At 42.6% G+C, this 18,093-nt stretch overlaps 2 protein-coding genes across 2 annotated transcripts in view; one reads left to right on the top strand and one right to left on the bottom strand.

Moving 5' to 3' along the window:
- Window positions 1–18,093, top strand: part of LOC132767826 (uncharacterized) — a 112,829-nt gene that overhangs the window by 66,867 nt on the left and 27,869 nt on the right. The window lies entirely within an intron of this gene.
- Window positions 23–16,266, bottom strand: NOL9 (nucleolar protein 9). The gene is made up of 12 exons (XM_060779697.2): window positions 15,929–16,266; window positions 13,522–13,744; window positions 8,862–8,989; window positions 8,343–8,481; window positions 7,643–7,739; window positions 5,506–5,603; window positions 5,136–5,297; window positions 4,206–4,482; window positions 2,950–3,061; window positions 2,660–2,837; window positions 1,321–1,454; window positions 23–231 (listed from the first exon to the last, which is right to left on the bottom strand). Exons 1-12 carry the CDS (start codon window positions 16,184–16,186, stop codon window positions 109–111), a joined length of 1,929 nt encoding a protein of 642 aa, XP_060635680.2. The 5' UTR covers window positions 16,187–16,266; the 3' UTR covers window positions 23–108.

The following is an 18,093-nucleotide window of genomic DNA, read 5'->3' as shown; positions in this document are numbered from 1 at the left end:
CCCTTTTGAAGGAAATCTGCAATTTATGCCAAAAGGTTTAATTCTCATAAAAGAGAGGAGGGAGAAAGAAATGCACAAAGGTAAAAAGGAGAGTCCCAAGGAGAGGGCTCAGGCCGGCGGCTGAGTGAGTCCACGCCTCTTGAGGTGCCGCTTGACCTTCAGCTTCCCAGCACCTGAAATGGCGAAGTTGTAGCCGGACGTGACATAGGGGGCCTCCCCCTCGATGCCCACCTGCAAAAAGGGACAAAGCGGGAGCCCTTTAAGCAGGGCTTACCCCAATGGTGCACCAGGACACAGTCAAAACCCTCCCAACAAACTGCTGTCCAATTCAAGAACATCCAGAGAAGACTCCACCAGACTCCCAGTCAGTCTATACTTCCCTAGTCTGAAGGGACCCCCAAAGGACATCTAGTCCATCCCTTCTGCCATTAAAGACATCGAAGCTCTCCCAATAGACGAGCATCCAGCCTCAGTTCCAAAACCTTCAGAGAGATTCAGTCCTGACAGATGGGAAGCACTGCTGCTGTTCAAATGTAGGGACTGCTGTTTATAATTTGCACAATTTGTGGATGGAGTTGCAGTAATGACCACTAAAATTGATATGTTTCTAATAATAATGATGATGATAATGATGATGTAGGTATGTGTTAGGTTAGTATGTGTATGTTAATGTAAGCATTATTATTTTTAATTCTTCCTAATTAATAATGTAGGTAATTGTCAGATTAATCTGTTTGTACGTTAGTATGTGTATGTTAATGTATATATTTATTATTTATTTAAAATATGTAGTTACATGTTAGTGTGCTTGTAGGTTGATGTAGGCATTATTTTAGTAATTGTAGTAATAACATGAAGGTATGTATATGTTAATGAAAGCATTACTATTTTATTATTTTGAGTAATATCGGCATATGTCTATTTAATTTTAGTTTCATCATATGCTGCAGCAGTTGATTAGCTGCTTAGTTTTAGTCACTCACACACACACACGCACACACACACATATATAATAAAACCTGCTCTTTTTTGGTTTTATTTCTGTTTTCTTTATCTCTGAATCAAAATGAGAGAAAATGAAAGGCAAGAGAGAAGAACAGTGGACACCCTCAGAATTCCAAAAGCTCCCCTTTCTTCCTTCAGGGCAGCAGTTTCTACTTCATAGAGTCAAGCCAGACAACGCTGCTAGTTTGGGTCCTGTGCTCTTTGGCCACTCTCTTTACCCTCTTAGGATGCCATATAGCTCTATGGGAAACTTCTCTACTACTCCGGCCACCTTTTCCACTAAAAGAACACTTTCTACTTTCTGCTTATCCTTACTTGGTTCAGGAAGATACAGTGCGGGATTGTGATGTTCCCAACCAGGAGGCAGTTCACCAGCCGCAGCTTCTCTGGCAAAACTGGGGTCAGGAGCTGATAGAGCTGCTTCTCTACATCGATGCCTCGGATGATGCCTAAAGAATGACAAATGATAGCAACCACAAAACCTCCAATCCCTCTCGACAGATGACCATCCAGTCCAAATAAAGAGGAAGAATCATAGACTTGGAGGGGACTCTCAAAAACAATCCAGTCCAACCCATTTTGCCAGGCAGGAAGGCACAATCAAAGCCCTCCGAACAGATGGCAATTACTTTACTTGATGAGTCTTATCAGAGAATCCAAGAGTGGGAAAGGACCCCAAGGGACAATCCAGTCCAATCCCCTTCTGCCAGAAAAAATACACCATCTGATCCCTCTCAACAAATGGTGATCCAGCCTCCATTTAGACCCCCAGAGGAGACAGATTAATAGATAGAATCAAAGAATCCTGGAGTTGGGAGGCATCTCCAAAAGGCATCCCACCCAGTTCTGGCAAGGTATAAAGGCACAATCTGAGCCCTCCCGAGAAATGGACATTCAGCGTCTGATTCAAAACCTCCAGAGAAGGAGATAGACAGACGGAATCATAGATTGCTGGAGTTGGAAGAGACCCTAAAGGAAGACACAATCTGATCCCTTCTGACAGAGGCCATCCAGGCTCTGCTTAAGAGATAGAGAGAGAGATAGATAGAGAGATAGATAGAGAGATAGAATGAATAATGGAATTCTGCAATTGGGAAGGATCATCAAAAGCCATCCAGTCAGTTTCTGCCAGGAAGAAAGGCACAATCTGATCCCTCCCAACAGATGGCCATCCAGCCTCCATTTAAAGACTCCCAGAGGAAGAAACAGATTGATAGAATAGAATCCTGGAGTTGGGAGGGATTTCCAAAGACCATCCAGTCCAATCCATTTCTGGCAGAAAGGAAGGCACAATCCAAGCTCTCCTGGCGGATGGCTATCCAGTCTCTATTTCCAAACCTCCAGAGGTGATAGACAGAGAGACATACAGAAAAAATAATAGATTGCTGGAGTTGAAAGAGACCCCAAAGGCACAGTCTGATCCCTCTCTACAGATAGACATCTAGCCTCTGCTTTAAAAACTCCACTGGGCTTCATATTCCACTACTGAACAGCTCCAAACATCAAGAAGTCCTTCCCCATAAAGTTTAAGGGGAATCCCCTTTCCTGCCACTGAAGCCATGGCTCCGTTGTGTCCTAGGCTCCTAGCCCCTGCCTATTGCTCTATTTGCAAAAGGTCCTCAGACAGTCTTTGAGGAGGAAGCGAACTGCTCACCGAAGCCCAGGCAGTCGCAGATGGGGGTCTGTGTCAGCAGGATGGGGCCGTCCAGCTGCGAAGGCACCCCCTCCAGCATCCGGCCAAGGCCCACCCAGCTGGCATTCAGGGCACACAGGGCATGGGACGGGGCGACCTCTGCATGGATGATCCTCAGGGCCACGGCCGAGAAGGGCACCTGTGGAGACAACCCCAAGGAAATAGTTCTGGGCCATTAAGTAACCCCCCCCCCCCCCGCTCCCAAGGTGAGCAGAGAGGCCCTAATGACAACAAGGGCGACCTGCGCTTACCTGGTAAGGCACCAGGCTATGCAGAGGGAGCACCGACTCCTGCTCCAGGGGCTGTAGCTGGCCCAGGTAGCCCAGAAGGGCCAGGTCTCGCAAAGTGCTGCTGTGGGTCCGCCTGCAGCAGTGGCAAAAAGGAAAGAGGGCCATTGGGAAGAATGCCAGGGTGGACTGCTAAGGCTTTGGACAGCGAAGTCTTAACACATTTTCATGGACAGCCATATTAGCCTTGTTATGGTTGCCTTCAAAGAGCCATGGAATCCAGGATGGCAATGATAATAATAACTATGTAACAAAATTTGAAAAAAAATCTGTTCCTGGTTTGAACGTATTATTTCCTGTCTAATTACGTAGTCCTTACTTTGAAAATAGTTGTTATACTCCAGAAACTTTGTTTTTGTGGCTGCCACAAACTCTGTTGAATTGGTTGGGACTCTGAAATACCCACTGAAAAACTCTTAGCAAAATGTGCTGCAGGATGCCTCTCACACAAAGACAAAACTTTTGCAGTTTAAGAAACTTTTTCCATGTTTTTATGATAGAACCAATCAGGAAATGATATTTATAATCCAGGAACAAAAATTGTGTTACATACTGTAATAATAATACAGGGAAAATTAGTAAAAGTAACGTAAAAGCAGAAATACAACAACCACAATCATGGTGATGATAATAAAGCAGGATGATCATGATAATAATGCATAATAGTTATACTGTAAAAGCAAGATAATGATGATATTGAATAATATACAAAAGGTATATTAATAATGATAACTATAATAATAATACTAATGTAAAAGTAGGATGATATTGATGATGGTGATGATAATAATGTAAAAGCAAAAGGATAATGATAATAATAATATAAAAACAGGATGATGAGGGTGATGATAATAGAGCATAATAATAATAGTGTAAAAGCAGGGTAATGACGTTGATGATAATAATAAATGTATTCAAAGTTCTCTTGTTTCAGTCGTTAATAATACTGAATTTTACTTGGCTTCTAACTATGCAAGAGCTACTTTATGTAGTGTTTGAATTTTTAGATATTTTATAATTTTATAATTGGGTTTATGTGTACTTGCTGGTTGGTTCTGTATGTGAAAGACCTATGGTGCAAGCACTACATAAAATTAATTGATTGCATGATGCATAATAATAATAATGATAATGATAATAATAATGCAGAAGCAGGATGATGATCATAATGCAGAACAACATCACTACATCCTTTGAGATTGCCTTGCGCTGTTACTCACGCGTGGCCGGCAGCCCCTGCCCCCAGGAACTGGGGCTGGACGCAGAGCAGCTTGTGTCCGGCTCCATAGCTCCTGGGCTGCTCCTCTATAGCTTCCGTCCTGCCCCTCAGGCCCTTGCCCTTGAGGGCACCTGGGCCTCTGGTGTGCAGCCCGGGGGTGTGGCGCATGTATTCGAGAGAAAGCCGGGGCATGTCTTGGAAGCCCTGGGCGCTGATTTGGACCAAGTGGCTGGGTGCCAGCAGGCGGATCAGATCCAGCAGGAGCAGCAGGCCGGATCCTGTGAGGCAGAGAGGGAAAGGGAGGAAATCCTAACGTTGGAGTCTCTTCCCAAGGCTGCCTTTACCATAAAAGAACTTTGGGGCTAAAAAGATTAGAGAAATCACTTCTGTGTTGGCAGTGAAGATGCTTCAACACTTCTATTTAGTGAGTCATTAGGGACAGAGGGAATCCTACTGGCTTATATCATTGTTATTATCTCACACAAAATAATAACAATTTTCTGACTGACGCTTTTACACTTGTCACTTTCCTTCCCCTGCTTTCATCTTGTAATTAAATCCCATTTAATCAAACTCATTATTTATTCAACTTTTATTGTGTTTTAATTTATTTAACTATTGCAGCAGTTTTATCATAGTGGTTAGTATATATTTGTCTGTGTATTTTTGTTTTTGTTTTTTATTGTTGATATGGTCAGTGGACTAATAAATAAACAGATCTATCTATCTATTATTAGCTCATACATGGCACTGCCTATTCTGCATCTACTCTGCTATAGATACCTATTGTTGTTGCTGCTGTTGTTATTATTATTATTATTATTATTATTATTATCATTACTATAATTGGCTCATCTATAACACTGGCTATGCTGCACTCTGCTATAGATACCTATTATGCTTGTTATTATTGCTATTATTATGAGCTTACCTTTCACCCATCCCATGGTGTTGACTACCAGGGGAGCATCCCTCTCGTAAGCCCCGAAGACGTATTTCAGGGTGTCGAGGTATCTTTCGGTGTCCTGTTCACAGCTGGTCTCCCCAAAGTACACCATTCGGCGGGGACTTCGCTGGTGAGTAAACGGTGGGCCTAGGAAAAGATGAATGAGCCGAGTAGAACGGTGAGCATCTGACAGAACATTCAGTGCTTTATTCCTGTCTGCCATTCAGCAACTAGCTTTCCCAACTAGTATCCTTCCAATATAAAAAGCAGTCTGGTTGTCTTGGAAAGGATGGTGCTCAGCACAGAATGAGTGCAAAGGCTCCTCCCCCTCAGCAGATCCTGTCCTTATACCTACCCAGCAGGGGCTCTGTCACATTCAGCAGAGAAATGCATCCAGGAGGAGTGAATTCAGGCTGCCCCAGATCACACTCCAGGAACTCAATGCAGGGGAGGCTGTGGGTGAAGAAAGAAGAAGTGTCAAGGAACAGCTTGAGATCCCAATTAGTCCTAGTAGCAAACCCCTCCAACAACCCCAAATATGTCACCTGGCAACCAACCTTTACTTGCAACCAACCTTAGGCATGTTACCTATTATCTCTCTCTGTGTGTAATACTACTGTATGTATTATATGAATTAAATATATTACATTAAATTGTATATTATTATACTATGTGACACACACACAGAGAATGGACACAAAGTCTCCTACATTATTATTATATATTATTATATGGATTAAATATATTACATTATACTATATATTATACTATACTATATGTTTTATATACATCTATATGTGTATGTGTATATATAAGTATATAAATAAAAGTCAAAATATATACATATGTATGTATTCCCCCCACCTAATGTCAACTCGCCATGCTTTCACTTGCAAACAACCTTAGACATGTTATCTATTCAAATTGGCTTCAGAGCAGAATACGGAGTTGAGACTGCGATCGTCACCTTAGTGGATGATCTCTGTCTCAACACCAAAATGGGGAGCATTCTATCCCCAATGCTCTTTAATATTTACATGAAGCCACTAGGAGAGATCATCTGTAGGAAAGAGGTGGGGTAGTATCAATATGCTGATGACACCCAAATATATTTCTCCCATGTCTTCAAAACAGCTTCAGCTAAGGATAGCATGTCTCTGAATGAATGCCTGGAGGAGGTAATGGGCTGGATGAGGAAGAACAGCGGTGCTTGCCATCAAGGGTCCTAATCTGGGGGTGGAGTGTGTCAGCCAGTTCTGGATGGGATTACACTCCCCCTGAAAGACTGTGTCCAAAGCTTGGGAGTGCTCCTGGATCCATCTCTCCAAATTTCAGCCCAGGTAGTTGCAACGGTCAGGGGTGCTCACTATCAGCTTCTGCTGTCCCGCCAGTTACACCCCTTCCTAGATTTGGGGCACCTGAATATGGTAGTGCATGCACTGGTAACCTCAAGATTTGACTTCTGCAATGTGCTTTACATTGGGCTTCCCTTCTACCAAGTTCAGAAACGCCAACTAGTTCAAAATACGGCAGCCAGATTGGTTACAGGAACATCTAGGAGGGAGCATATTACACCTATCATAAAGTCACTCCACTGGCTTCCAATTAGTTTCCAGGAAAAGTACAAGTTGATGGTTTTGACCTTTAAAGCCCTATGTGGTTTGGGTTCAGGTTACCTAAAGGATCACCTTGTTCCATACAATCCCCCCAACACACTTCGGGGTTTTTTTGGGGGGGGGGGGACACAACCACCACCCAGAGAACCTTTTCATCCACTGCCCCAAGGCTGTGGAACAACTTGCCAATAGAGCTCTGACAGCTAAATCAGCTGTCGGAATTTAAGACACATGAAGACCTGTCTCTTCTGGCATCTGGCAGGCCTACCCAGACAGTCTTTAAACATAAACATTAATTTAAAAGGAGCTCCTTTGTTTAATCTCTGTTTTGTCTGTCTTAATATGTATTTCATAGAGAGATGTTTTGGTATGTAACTTTTATGGAGGTATGTTTTACTGTGTGTATTTGTAGTGTTTTTGCATTTTAATTCTTTTGCAACCTGCCTCAAGCCATGAGGAGAGGCAAGTAAGAAATAAAATTGTTATTATTTTTATCTCTCTAATCTATTAATTATATAGATATTATAGTCCCTTAGGACTAAGGCCACACCTTCTATTTGCATGGTCACACCCCCAAGCAGAAAAATCCCTCTTCAAATACTTCTCCCCTTAGGACTAAGATCATACCACTTATCTGCATGGCCACACAGCAGAAACAGTCCCTCTTGGTGTGGTTCTTCTCTTAGGGCTAAAGCCACATCTCTTATTTGCATGGCCACACATCCAAACATAGAGACAGTCCCCCTTGGAACAGTAGTCCTTTAGGGCTAAGAGCATGCCCACTATTTTGCATCACTATACCCCTGAGCAGGGAGACAGTTCCACCCAGGGTCTGCCTCTTCACATGAACTCTGCAGAGTAGAATTAACCACTCACCGGTTGAGCAAAAGGTTGATCAGATATCGGTTGAAAGTGGACTTGCCCACGCTTTTGGGGCCACAGACCAGGATGATGGGGCATCCATCCTCTTCCTCTGAAAAGCAAACACACAAATGCCACAGCATTACAATTCCTTTCTTGATGGAAAGGAGTTCTGCCTCATTGAGAATTATTATTATTTCTATTATTATTATTATTATTATTATTATTATTATTATTATTATTATATGCCAGCTCGTGTCCCATAAAACACCCAAAACTGTAGAATAAATGTACTTGAACTGCTAGGGTTCCATACGATGAGATCCTGAGAGTTGTAGTTTGTCCCTCTTTGGAAGAGAAAGTTGAAGGCCTTGTCAAACTACAACTTCCAGGATCCCATCACATGGAGCCCTGGGCATTTCAAGTGGGGTCAAAGGACATTCATTCTACAGCATCAAGTCTAATAATAGTAATAATAATAATTATAGTAATAACAGTAATAATAGTTAAAATACATCCCTAAAAGCACGTATTCGAACATACACACCTTAAGATATATGAGAACAAACTAAAACACAACAGAGCATGAGGTTTTTACAATTCATGGTTAAGCTTGACTAGGTCAGCCTGCAAGAAGAGAGAGGTTTTCCGATCTTAAAATTACAGCAGGTGACTGCTGCTTTTCTGGCTGAACCAAGGCTAAGCCACTTCTCACCTTGGCAGGCTTGGGTTAACTCCTCGATGGCCGAAACGGTGCTCTCGGACATCATCAGACCGCTCTCCGGATCCAGCTTCCGGATTCCAGCGGAGGCAAGGATGGCATCTTCTGGTGTAAAGGAAGGCACCTTCTGTCTCTAAAGGCAACAAATAGCATTTATCTGAAGAAGAGCTGGTCAATAGTGGAACATTCATAAAAGAATAATAAAAGAAACAAATAAAATGATCCACAACGAAGTTAAAAAAAATTGTAAGGGGTTTCAGACTCCAACTCCCAGACCTGGCCAAGGCACCTGAGGCTTCTGGGAGTTGGAGCCCCAAACACATTGAATTGAGCTTGGGAACCACTGATTTCAGCAGCTACAAGATTAATATATAATTTAAACAAGATAAAAACCTATTCTCCAATTCAAAGCAGCTAAAGAAGTTTTGAAAAAAACATAAATGAAGACCAAAACACTCTCATAGAAAGCCATGTTGTGGCCTGAGAAGTGACCAGGAAGGCAGCCCAACTCACTTTTGTGCTGAAAATATGGGAGAAGGATGGGTGACTGAGGATGAACCTGGTCACTGGAGTATCTAGATGTTCCAGCAGAACAACTGAGCACTGGGGAGAGAAGGCCTTCATCAGTTTACATCTGGACTCTGAAAAGACAAAGAGCAGCAGGTTGGAATGCAGGCTGATACTCACCTCTTATTATTTTGTTTAATAAGGGAATAATAATAAACTTATGTGTCACCCACTTATTATTTAATAATTGAATAATAATAAATGTATTTGTCACCCACCTCTTTTTGTTTATTTAATAAATGAATAAGAAAAAATGTATTTTCTACCCAGCTTTTATTATTAAAAAGCTAATAATAATAATAATAAATGTATTACCCAGCTTTGCAACTCGAGGCTGGATACGACGTACTTCAAAAAGGGTGATAAAACATAAAACTATTTTTAAAAATGCAATATAACAATATATACACAAGGAACAACACCCATAAAACACAGGTCAAAATGATTTCAAAATTGACATAGCTGTGTACATGCAATCCCGAATTACAAACATCCAATTTACAAATGACTCACAGTTAAGAATGGGGGTGAGACAATAGGAAGCTAGAGAAATCTACCCCTCAGAAGGGAAATTCTCTCCTGGAAGAGTTGTTATTTTTTTGTATATTTTTTAATTGTGCAAATTTTCTTTTTACATAAAAATACACGTGAAAAGAAAAAGAAAAATGGGAAAACATATGCGAGTAAAGACAGACAGGAGGAGAAGAAGGAAAAGAAAAGGAAGAAAGAAGGAAAGGAGAGAGAGAGAGAGAGAGAGAGAAAAAACAAAACCAATCACCCCCCTCCCCCGGTGTCGTGACTTCCCATAGTCTTCAAAGAATCCAGTATTACAATTGGTGATAAATCTGCCCTTTTATGGTTACATTTCCGGCGTTATTTCGGTGTTTAGTTCTTCTTCAAATGCTGGATATGTCTATAATAAGTGTCAACTTCTTTTTTGATGTAATAAAGTCTTTGAAACCCTCCCAATTCGTTCTTTTTGATGAATTATTCAAGTGTTGCGATAAGCAATCCATCTGGATTATGTCGAACATTTTTAAGATCCAATCTTTGATTGTTGGAGTGTCTTTTTGTTTCCATACTTTGGCCAGGGTTATCCTGGCAGCTGTACTTAATAGGAAAAATACCCTGTCTTGGTTTGCATTGAATTTTGAGTAAGAAATGCCCAGCAAATACATTTCTGGTAATGATGGAAAATTGATTTTTAGGATTTTTTGTGTTACCAGATGTATTTCTCTCCAGTATTTCCTATTTTTTTTACAGGTCCACCATTGGTGGAAGTACGTCCCTGTCTTTTTTTGGCATTTCCAACATTTGTTTGATGTAGTTCTATTAAATTTGGAAATTTTTTATGGGGAATAATGCCATCTATAGAACATTTTATACCAGTTCTCTTTTAGATCACTGGCAACTGTATATTTTAGTTTAATGTTCCAAATCTCCTCCCACTGTTTCAGTAAGATACTATGTCCTATATCTTTTGCCCATTTAATCTGGCACTCCTTAATTTGTTCTTCTTCGGTTGCCCAGCATAAAAGTTGTTTATATAGTACTTTAATTAGATGTCTTTCTTTTTGCATGATTGCTTCCCAAATTCCCTTTTCCTGGCAAAAGCCCTGCCGTTCATCTGTTCTAAAGCTTTCATGTAATTGGTGATACTGTAACCATGTGAGTTTGGGATGTATTTGTTTTATTTCCTCTTACTTACTTACTTACTTACTTAGGCGATCCCTCGTTGGACGAGTAAGATGGTCTTCCATTATGGATTTCCTTGTGGGTCCGTATGTGGCTGTGGAGCCCTATTCTTGCTCTGCATCTTCTTCCGCAGTGAGGGCATTGGTTTCCAGGTGGAAGGCGGTCCCGGTCGGGGTTGGCTTGACGCGCTTTCCTCCTGGCACGTTTCTCTCTTTCACCCTCCACTCGTGCCTCCTCAAATTCTGCAGCACTGCTGGTCACAGCTGTCCTCCAGCTGGAGCGCTCAAGGGCCAGGGCTTCCCAGTTCTCAGTGTCTATGCCAGAGTTTTTAAGGTTGGCTTTGAGCCCATCTTTAAATCTCTTTTCCTGCCCACCAACATTCCGTTTTCCGTTCTTAAGTTCGGAGTAGAGCAACTGCTTTGGGAGAGGGTGGTCAGGCATCCGGACAACGTGGCCGGCCCAGCGGAGTTGATGTTGGAGGACCATCGCTTCAATGCTGGTGGTCTTTGCTTCTTCCAGCACACTGACGTTTGTCCGCTTGTCTTCCCAGGAGATTTGCAGGATTTTCCGGAGGCAGCGCTGATGGAAACGTTCCAGGAGCTGCATGTGACGTCTGTAGACAGTCCACGTCTCACAGGCATAGAGCAGGGTTGGGAGGACAATAGCTTTATAGACAAGCACCTTGGTCTCCCTACGGATGTCCTGGTCCTCAAACACTCTCTGCTTCATTCTGGAAAATGCTGCACTTGCAGAGCTCAGGCGGTGTTGTATTTCAGCGTCGATGTTGACTTTGGTGGAGAGGTGGCTGCCAAGGTAGCGGAAATGGTCCACATTTTCTAATGTTACGCCATTAAGCTGTATTACTGGCATTGGAGAGGGATGGGCTGGCGACTGCTGAAACAGCACCTTGGTTTTCTCAATGTTCAGTGACAGGCTGAGCTTCTCATATGCTTCTGCGAAGGTGTTTAGAGTGGCTTGTAGATCTTCTTCTGAATGCGCACAGACGACATTGTCATCAGCATACTGGAGTTCTATAACAGCTGTTGTTGTAACCTTGGTTTTGGCTTTCAGTCTGCTGAGGTTGAATAGCTTGCCATCTGTCCGATAGATTATTTCCACTCCGGTGGGAAGCCTCCCGTCAACAAGGTGAAGTATCATAGCGATGAAGATGGAGAATAGAGTTGGGGCAATAACACATCCCTGTTTGACACCTGATTCCACCTTAAATGGGTCACTTTGGGAGCCACTGCTGTCCAAGACTGTTGCCATCATGTCATCATGGAGGAGCCGCAGGATGTTCACAAATTTGTTAGGGCACCCGATTTTTTGGAGGATGGTCCAGAGAGCGCTGCGATTCACTGTGTCGAATGCCTTTGCGAGGTCGATGAATGCCATGTACAGAGGTTGGTTTTGTTCCCTGCATTTTTCTTGGAGCTGTCGTGCAGTGAAGATCATGTCCACTGTTCCTCTGGAGGGGCGGAAGCCATTCTGAGATTCTGGGAGGGTGTCTTCTGAGAGGGGCAGAAGGCAGTTTGCAAGGATTCTTGCGAGGATTTTCCCAGCGGAGGTTAGAAGGGAGATACCTCGATAGTTTCCGCAGTCTGTTCTTTCCCCTTTTTTGAAGAGGGTGATGATGGTGGCGTCCTTGAAATCTGCTGGGATTTTCTCGGTCACCCACACTTTTTCTATGAGCTGGTGGAGTTGGTGTGTCAGCTCAGGTCCTCCCTCTTTAAAGATTTCAGCAGGGATCCCATCTGGTCCACTGGCTTTGTTATTCTTCTGTTGGTTGATGGCATTGCTGACTTCTTCCAAACTAGGCAGTGCTGCAAGCTCATCCCTGGTTTGTTGTTGTGGGATCTGTGAGAGGACCTCTTCGGCCACATTGGAGCTGCGGTTCAGGAGGCTTTGGTAGTGTTCTTTCCAACGTAGTGCAATTGAGTTTTGGTCCTTCAGGAGTTTGGTTCCATCTGATGAGCGTAGAGGCTGTATGCCATGGTTTCTTGGTCCGTAGATGACCTTTGTGGCTTTGAAAAATCCCTGAGCATTATGGGTATCTGCCAGGTGTTGGATTTCTTTGGCCTTCTTTGTCCACCAGATGTTCTTGAGTTCTCTTGTCCTTCTTTGGACCTCAGCTTTTGCACTGGCATAGATCTTTTTCTTAGCAGCACAGTTGATGTCTATTGATTTGATGATTAATTTTTTATCCTCTGTGACTTTTAGAATTTGTTTATATGTTAGCCAATTTTCACAGCCTAATTCCCTTTTGTGCCTTGCTTCTATTGGAGAAATCCATGTTGGTATTTTATTATATAATCTTGACTTATATTTCTCCCATGTTTTAATTATTGCGGCCCTTTTATAATGATTGTTAAAAAAAAATTCCACTTTCCTCTTTTCATACCAAATATACCCATGCCATCCGAATCTGAGATCAAAACCCTCCAGGGCTAATAATTTTTGATTTCTTAATGTAGTCCATTCCTTGAATCCTACCAGATTACAAGCCTCATAATACCTGGAAGAGTTGTTATCATGGGGCAAAGGTGTCTCCATTGAATCTTTATCACTAATCCTTGTTTCAATGATAAGTCATATTTTTCAAAATCCAATTATCACAGGGACAGAAAGTGAGGTGAAATCTTCTGAACAGGGCCACAGACATTAAAGGAAACCCCACAAGGATATTAACCCTACCATATGCTAACCAAAGTTTCTCTCTCTCTCTCTCTCTCTCTCTCTCTGGTTGGAGTTACACTTAAAAAGTACCTGTTCCGACACATATAAATTCAACTTAAGAACAAACTTACAGAACCCATCTTGATCATAACTTGGGAACTGTCTGTATTTGCTCTCCTGTTTGCTGCACTCTGCTAGTGATGCCACATATCCCTAACTCACCCATCCAACTTACCTTGGGGCACCTGGTGGGCCCTGAGCACTGACCGGGTCTCTGTCCGCACCTCCTTTTCAGATGCTTCCACCCCCTTGGGTTCCAGGGCCTTGATGGTGAGGGGGCAATGGGAGTCTGGGGAAAAGAGGCGGCAGGGAGGCTGGTCTGGATTAATGGTGAAGCCGAAGACCTGGACGGAGCCATAGAGGCAGGTCAGGCAGCACTTTCCTGTGAACGTCAGTGCCTGAAAAAGGAAAGGAATAAGCGAGGGTGGGGTAGAAAGGACAGAAAAAGGAGAAAGGAAGGAAGAAAAAAAGGAAGGAAGCACAAAAAGGGAAAGAAGGAAGGAAGGAGAGAAAGGGATAAAAGGGACAGATGAGGGGGAGAAGGAAGGAAGGGAAGAAGGACAGAAAGGGAAGAAAGGAATGAGAGAATGGGAAAAAGGAGGGAGGGAGGGAGGGAGGGAGGGAGGGAGGGGGAAGGAAGGAAGGAAGGAAGGAAGGAAGGAAGGAAGGAAGGAAGGAGGGAAAGGTACAAGTTTGGCATCAATCAAGGGCTCACCATAAGATACTCTAATATGTTTGTTTTTGGGGAGTTCTGGGAGCTGCAATCCAAAGACAAAACTTCTTCCAAACTCTTTGTGTCTCAATCAAAGGATATAGCAGGATAAAAATATAATATTTATAGTAATGATAAAGACAAAACTTTTTCCAAGTCCCGTCTCAATCAAACAGTAGTTATAACAAAGGCAAAACTTCTTCCAAATCCATTGTGTCTTACTGTAAACAAGCTTGGAAGAGAATTTGCCTTTATAATAATAATAATTCTATTTATGTTCCACTTTTATCCCTTAAGGTGTAATTAGTTGGGAAAAATTGTCTTTATTATAATATTAATAATACTGTGTAACAAAATTTGAAAAAAAGGTCTCTTCCTGGTTTGAAAGTGTTATTTCCTGCAGTACTTACCTTGACAGCAATTGTTATACCTCAGTGAAAAACTATAGCAAAATATGCTACAGGATATCTCTCCCACAAAGACAAAGTGTTTGCAGTTTAATACATTTTCCATGTTTTTACAATAGAACTAATTAGTAAATGACATTGATAACCCAGGAACAAAAATCTGTTACATATTGTTATTATTATCATCATCATTCACTCTCCCTCCTATTATTATTATTATTATTATTATTATTATTATTATTATTATTTACTCCCCCTGCCATTATTACTATTACCATCATCATTAGCTCTCTCTCCAATATTATTATTCACTCTTCCTCCATTATTATTATTCACCCTCCCATTATTCTTATTATCATCATTCACTCTTCCTCCACTATTACTATATTATTCACTCCATCCTATTAATATAAATATAATAAAAATCATCATCTCCTACAGGGTGAAGCAGCATAACTTCCTTTTAAAAAATGTGTGCCATTCAGTCAGTTGAAGACATAGCGGAGCGCTAGTGGTCTCGTTTAAGTGTCCTGACACAGTTCAGTTGCCATCATGTGTTGGAACAGTGAGGAGCGTGCTTTTGCCGTTGAGGCCTACTTTTCAAGTGGATTTGGAGTGGCCGGCCCGCTCTCCAGATTTGGCCCCTTGTGATTTTTTTCTATGGGGTTTTTTGAAATCCCGTGTTTATGTGAACCTTCCAAGGACCCTACAAGATTTGAAGACCAACATCCAGGAAGAAGTTGCCAACATAATGCCTGCTATGCTGGCAAGAGTCATGACAAACGCCAGAAATCGGTTTACTCAGTGTATGGAGAATGGAGAATGGAGGACGTCACCTACTTAATTTGATCTTCAAAACTACGTAAAACAAAACTTTAGGTATGCGCCTACATTATAAAAAATAAAAAAATTCTGATTCATACAATGGGTTTTATTAAGTTTGGAAAAAATGAAGTTATGCTGCCTGTATTAGTATTATTATATTTATGTTCCACTTGATTGAAGTGTATCAAGCTTGGAAAGATTTTTGTCTTTATTATCATCATCATAATTCTTATTCTAATTATATCCTGCTTGTATCTCCCTAGGACAGTGGTTCTCAACTTGTGGGTCCCCTGATGTTTTGGCCTTCAACTCCCAGAAATCCTAACAGCTGGTAAACTGGCTGAGATTTCTGGGAGTTGTAGGCCAAAACACCTGGGGACCCACAGATTGAGAACCACTGCCCCAGGAAGAATTCTTCCTTAGGACTAAGACCACGCCTCCTATTTGCATGGCCACGCCCCCGAGCGGAGAGATATTTCCGCCCAGTGCCCCTCTTGGTGGTTTTCCCTCAGGGAAATGGACACGCCCCCATATTTGCATGGCCACGCCCCCCAGCCGAGAGAGCGCGTCCCTCTTGATGTAGCCTTCCCTCAAGGCGCTGGGCACGCCCCTCTATTTGCATGGACACGCCCACTCACCCGTCCCTGAGGCAAGAGCACCACGGCGCTGCCTCCGGAGGCCTTGGCCGCTGTCCAGGCTTGTTTCTCTGGTGGAGGGACCAGCCCTGCGGCCACGAAGGAGGCGGCGAACTCCCGCCAGGCCTCAGACTCCGGCCCGGGAACCGCTTTGGCCCTGGCCCGGCTCTGGCGACGCTGAACCGCTTTGCGTAGAACCCTCCGCCGCCGTTTGTGTTGCTGATGCCGCCTGAGGAGAATCGAGGACCCTTTCGCCGCCATTGCTGCCCTCGTTTCCACAGCGACCGCGCTTATATCTTCTCGCGAGACCTACTTTTCCAAGTTTCGCGGAAACTCAGAAGTGGGGGCTGAGCCGGTGGGCGTGGCCTCCCATGACCTATTGCCTGTCCCATAGAGATAGGAAATCTAGAGAACACGCTTGGGTAGAAGAATGGCGCTTTTCGGAGGATCAATAAAACAAAACGACAGCAATATGAATGATTTTTCTCTCTCTCTCAAAAATAAAATAAGAATTTATTTATCGTGTCATCAGCAACCATTGTGTTACAATTCTAACAGAGCAAAACAAACACACAGATTAAAAAGAAAAAGGAAAAAAAACACACCGATTTTGCAAATTTGGTAGTTGGTTAAATGTCCTTTGACCAGTATCTGGCCACTTGAAGTGCCTCTGGTGTTGCCGCAAGAAGGTCCTCCCTTGTGCATGTAGCAGGGCTCAGGGTGCATTGCAGCAGGTGCTCTGTGGTTTGCTCTTCTCCGCACTCGCATGCCAAGGATTCCACCCTGTAGCCCCGTTTCTTAAGATTGGCTCTGCATCTCGTGGTGCCAGGGCGCAGCCTGTTCAGCGCCTTCCAAGTTGCCCAGTCTTCTGTGTGCCCAGGGGGGAGTCTCTCATCTGGTATCACCCATGAAATGAGGTGCTGGGTTTGGGCCTGCCACTTTTGGACTCTCACTTGCTGGGGTGTTCCAGCGAGTGTCTCTGTAGATCTAAGAAAACTATGTCTTGATTTAAGTCGTTGACGTGCTGGCTGATACGGGATGAGCTGGAGATGTCTCTGCCTTGGTCCTTTCACTATTGGCTGCTACTTCCCGGCGGATGTCAGGTGGTGCTATACCGGCTAAGCAGTGTAATTTCTCCAGTGGTGTGGGGCGCAGACACCCTGTGATAATGCGGAGAAAATAAGAATGAAATGAGAGCTAAAGAAATAATGTATTTTAAAATAAAATAAAATGTATTCGTTTAAGAATAAACCAATAAGATGATAGAAATCAAATAGAATATAAGTAAAATATAACACTCACCTGAAAGTAAAGTAAATATAAATAAAATAATAATAAAAGAAATAGGTAAAGGTAAAGGTTTTCCTGATATTAAGTCCAGTCGTGTTCAACTCTGCGGGTAGGTGCTCATCTCCATTTCTAAGCTGAAGAGCTGGTGTTGTCCGTAGACACCACCAAGATCATGTGGACTGCATGGAGTGGTACCTGTTGATCTGCTCACATTTGCATATTTTCAAACTGCTAGGTTGGCAGAAAAACATTCATTTTCAAAGGAAGTGCACACCATACAATCAATCAAACGTTTATGTCAAAAATATAAGAATAATAAAATAAACAATACACTTATTTCAAACTAATCTGGTGTCTTTTAATTGTGTTTTGTTTATATACCGAGTTACGGTTATTTTAAAATTTACATTTCGATGATTTTATTATTAAATAATCATAAATCAAAAATAAAATATCAAATAGAAGTGAAAATATGTCCTTTACAAGATGCTCCCGGACGATCAAAGAGCACTGTGAAGCTCCCCAATTCTATAATATCTTATTTGAACTGGGTTCTCTGAGTCCACACTGCCATATATTCCAGTTCAAAGCAGATAATGTGGGGTTTTATTCCCCTGTGTGGAAGGGGTCTGGAAGAGTTACCTAAGCCACCTCTACTAGAAGCCAGGTAACCCACTTTCATCATCCCGTAAATCTATTGGTTTGCACCGTAGCCAATTGGGGCTCAGTGCTGCACTCTTCTCCCGCCCTGTTGGTATAGCTCCGCATCTGATTGGACGCTTTTGTTGTCCCTCCTCAGGGAAGCTCTTTTGTCCTTCCACGGTTCTGAGGAGTTGGGTTCATGTTCTACTTCAGCCAGTAGGGGCCGCTGTTGCAAC

The sequence above is a fragment of the Anolis sagrei genome, chromosome 1 (genome assembly GCF_037176765.1).
Source record: "Anolis sagrei isolate rAnoSag1 chromosome 1, rAnoSag1.mat, whole genome shotgun sequence".
NCBI lineage: Eukaryota > Metazoa > Chordata > Lepidosauria > Squamata > Dactyloidae > Anolis > Anolis sagrei.
The sequence above is the reverse complement of the archived record's forward strand: the minus strand, read 5'-3'. Positions and strand labels throughout refer to the sequence as shown.

Bases quoted from the DNA above. Each gene is read 5' to 3' on its own strand.
- NOL9 (XM_060779697.2), bottom strand. From the start codon at position 16,186: ATGGCGGCGAAAGGGTCCTCGATTCTCCTCAGGCGGCATCAGCAACAC. The intron at 7,740-8,342 runs GTGAGAAGTGGC...TTTGCTTTTCAG, and splicing joins GTTAACCCAAGCCTGCCAAG to AGGAAGAGGATGGATGCCCC. The intron at 4,483-5,135 runs GTAAGCTCATAA...TCTGCCTCACAG, and splicing joins CACCATGGGATGGGTGAAAG to GATCCGGCCTGCTGCTCCTG.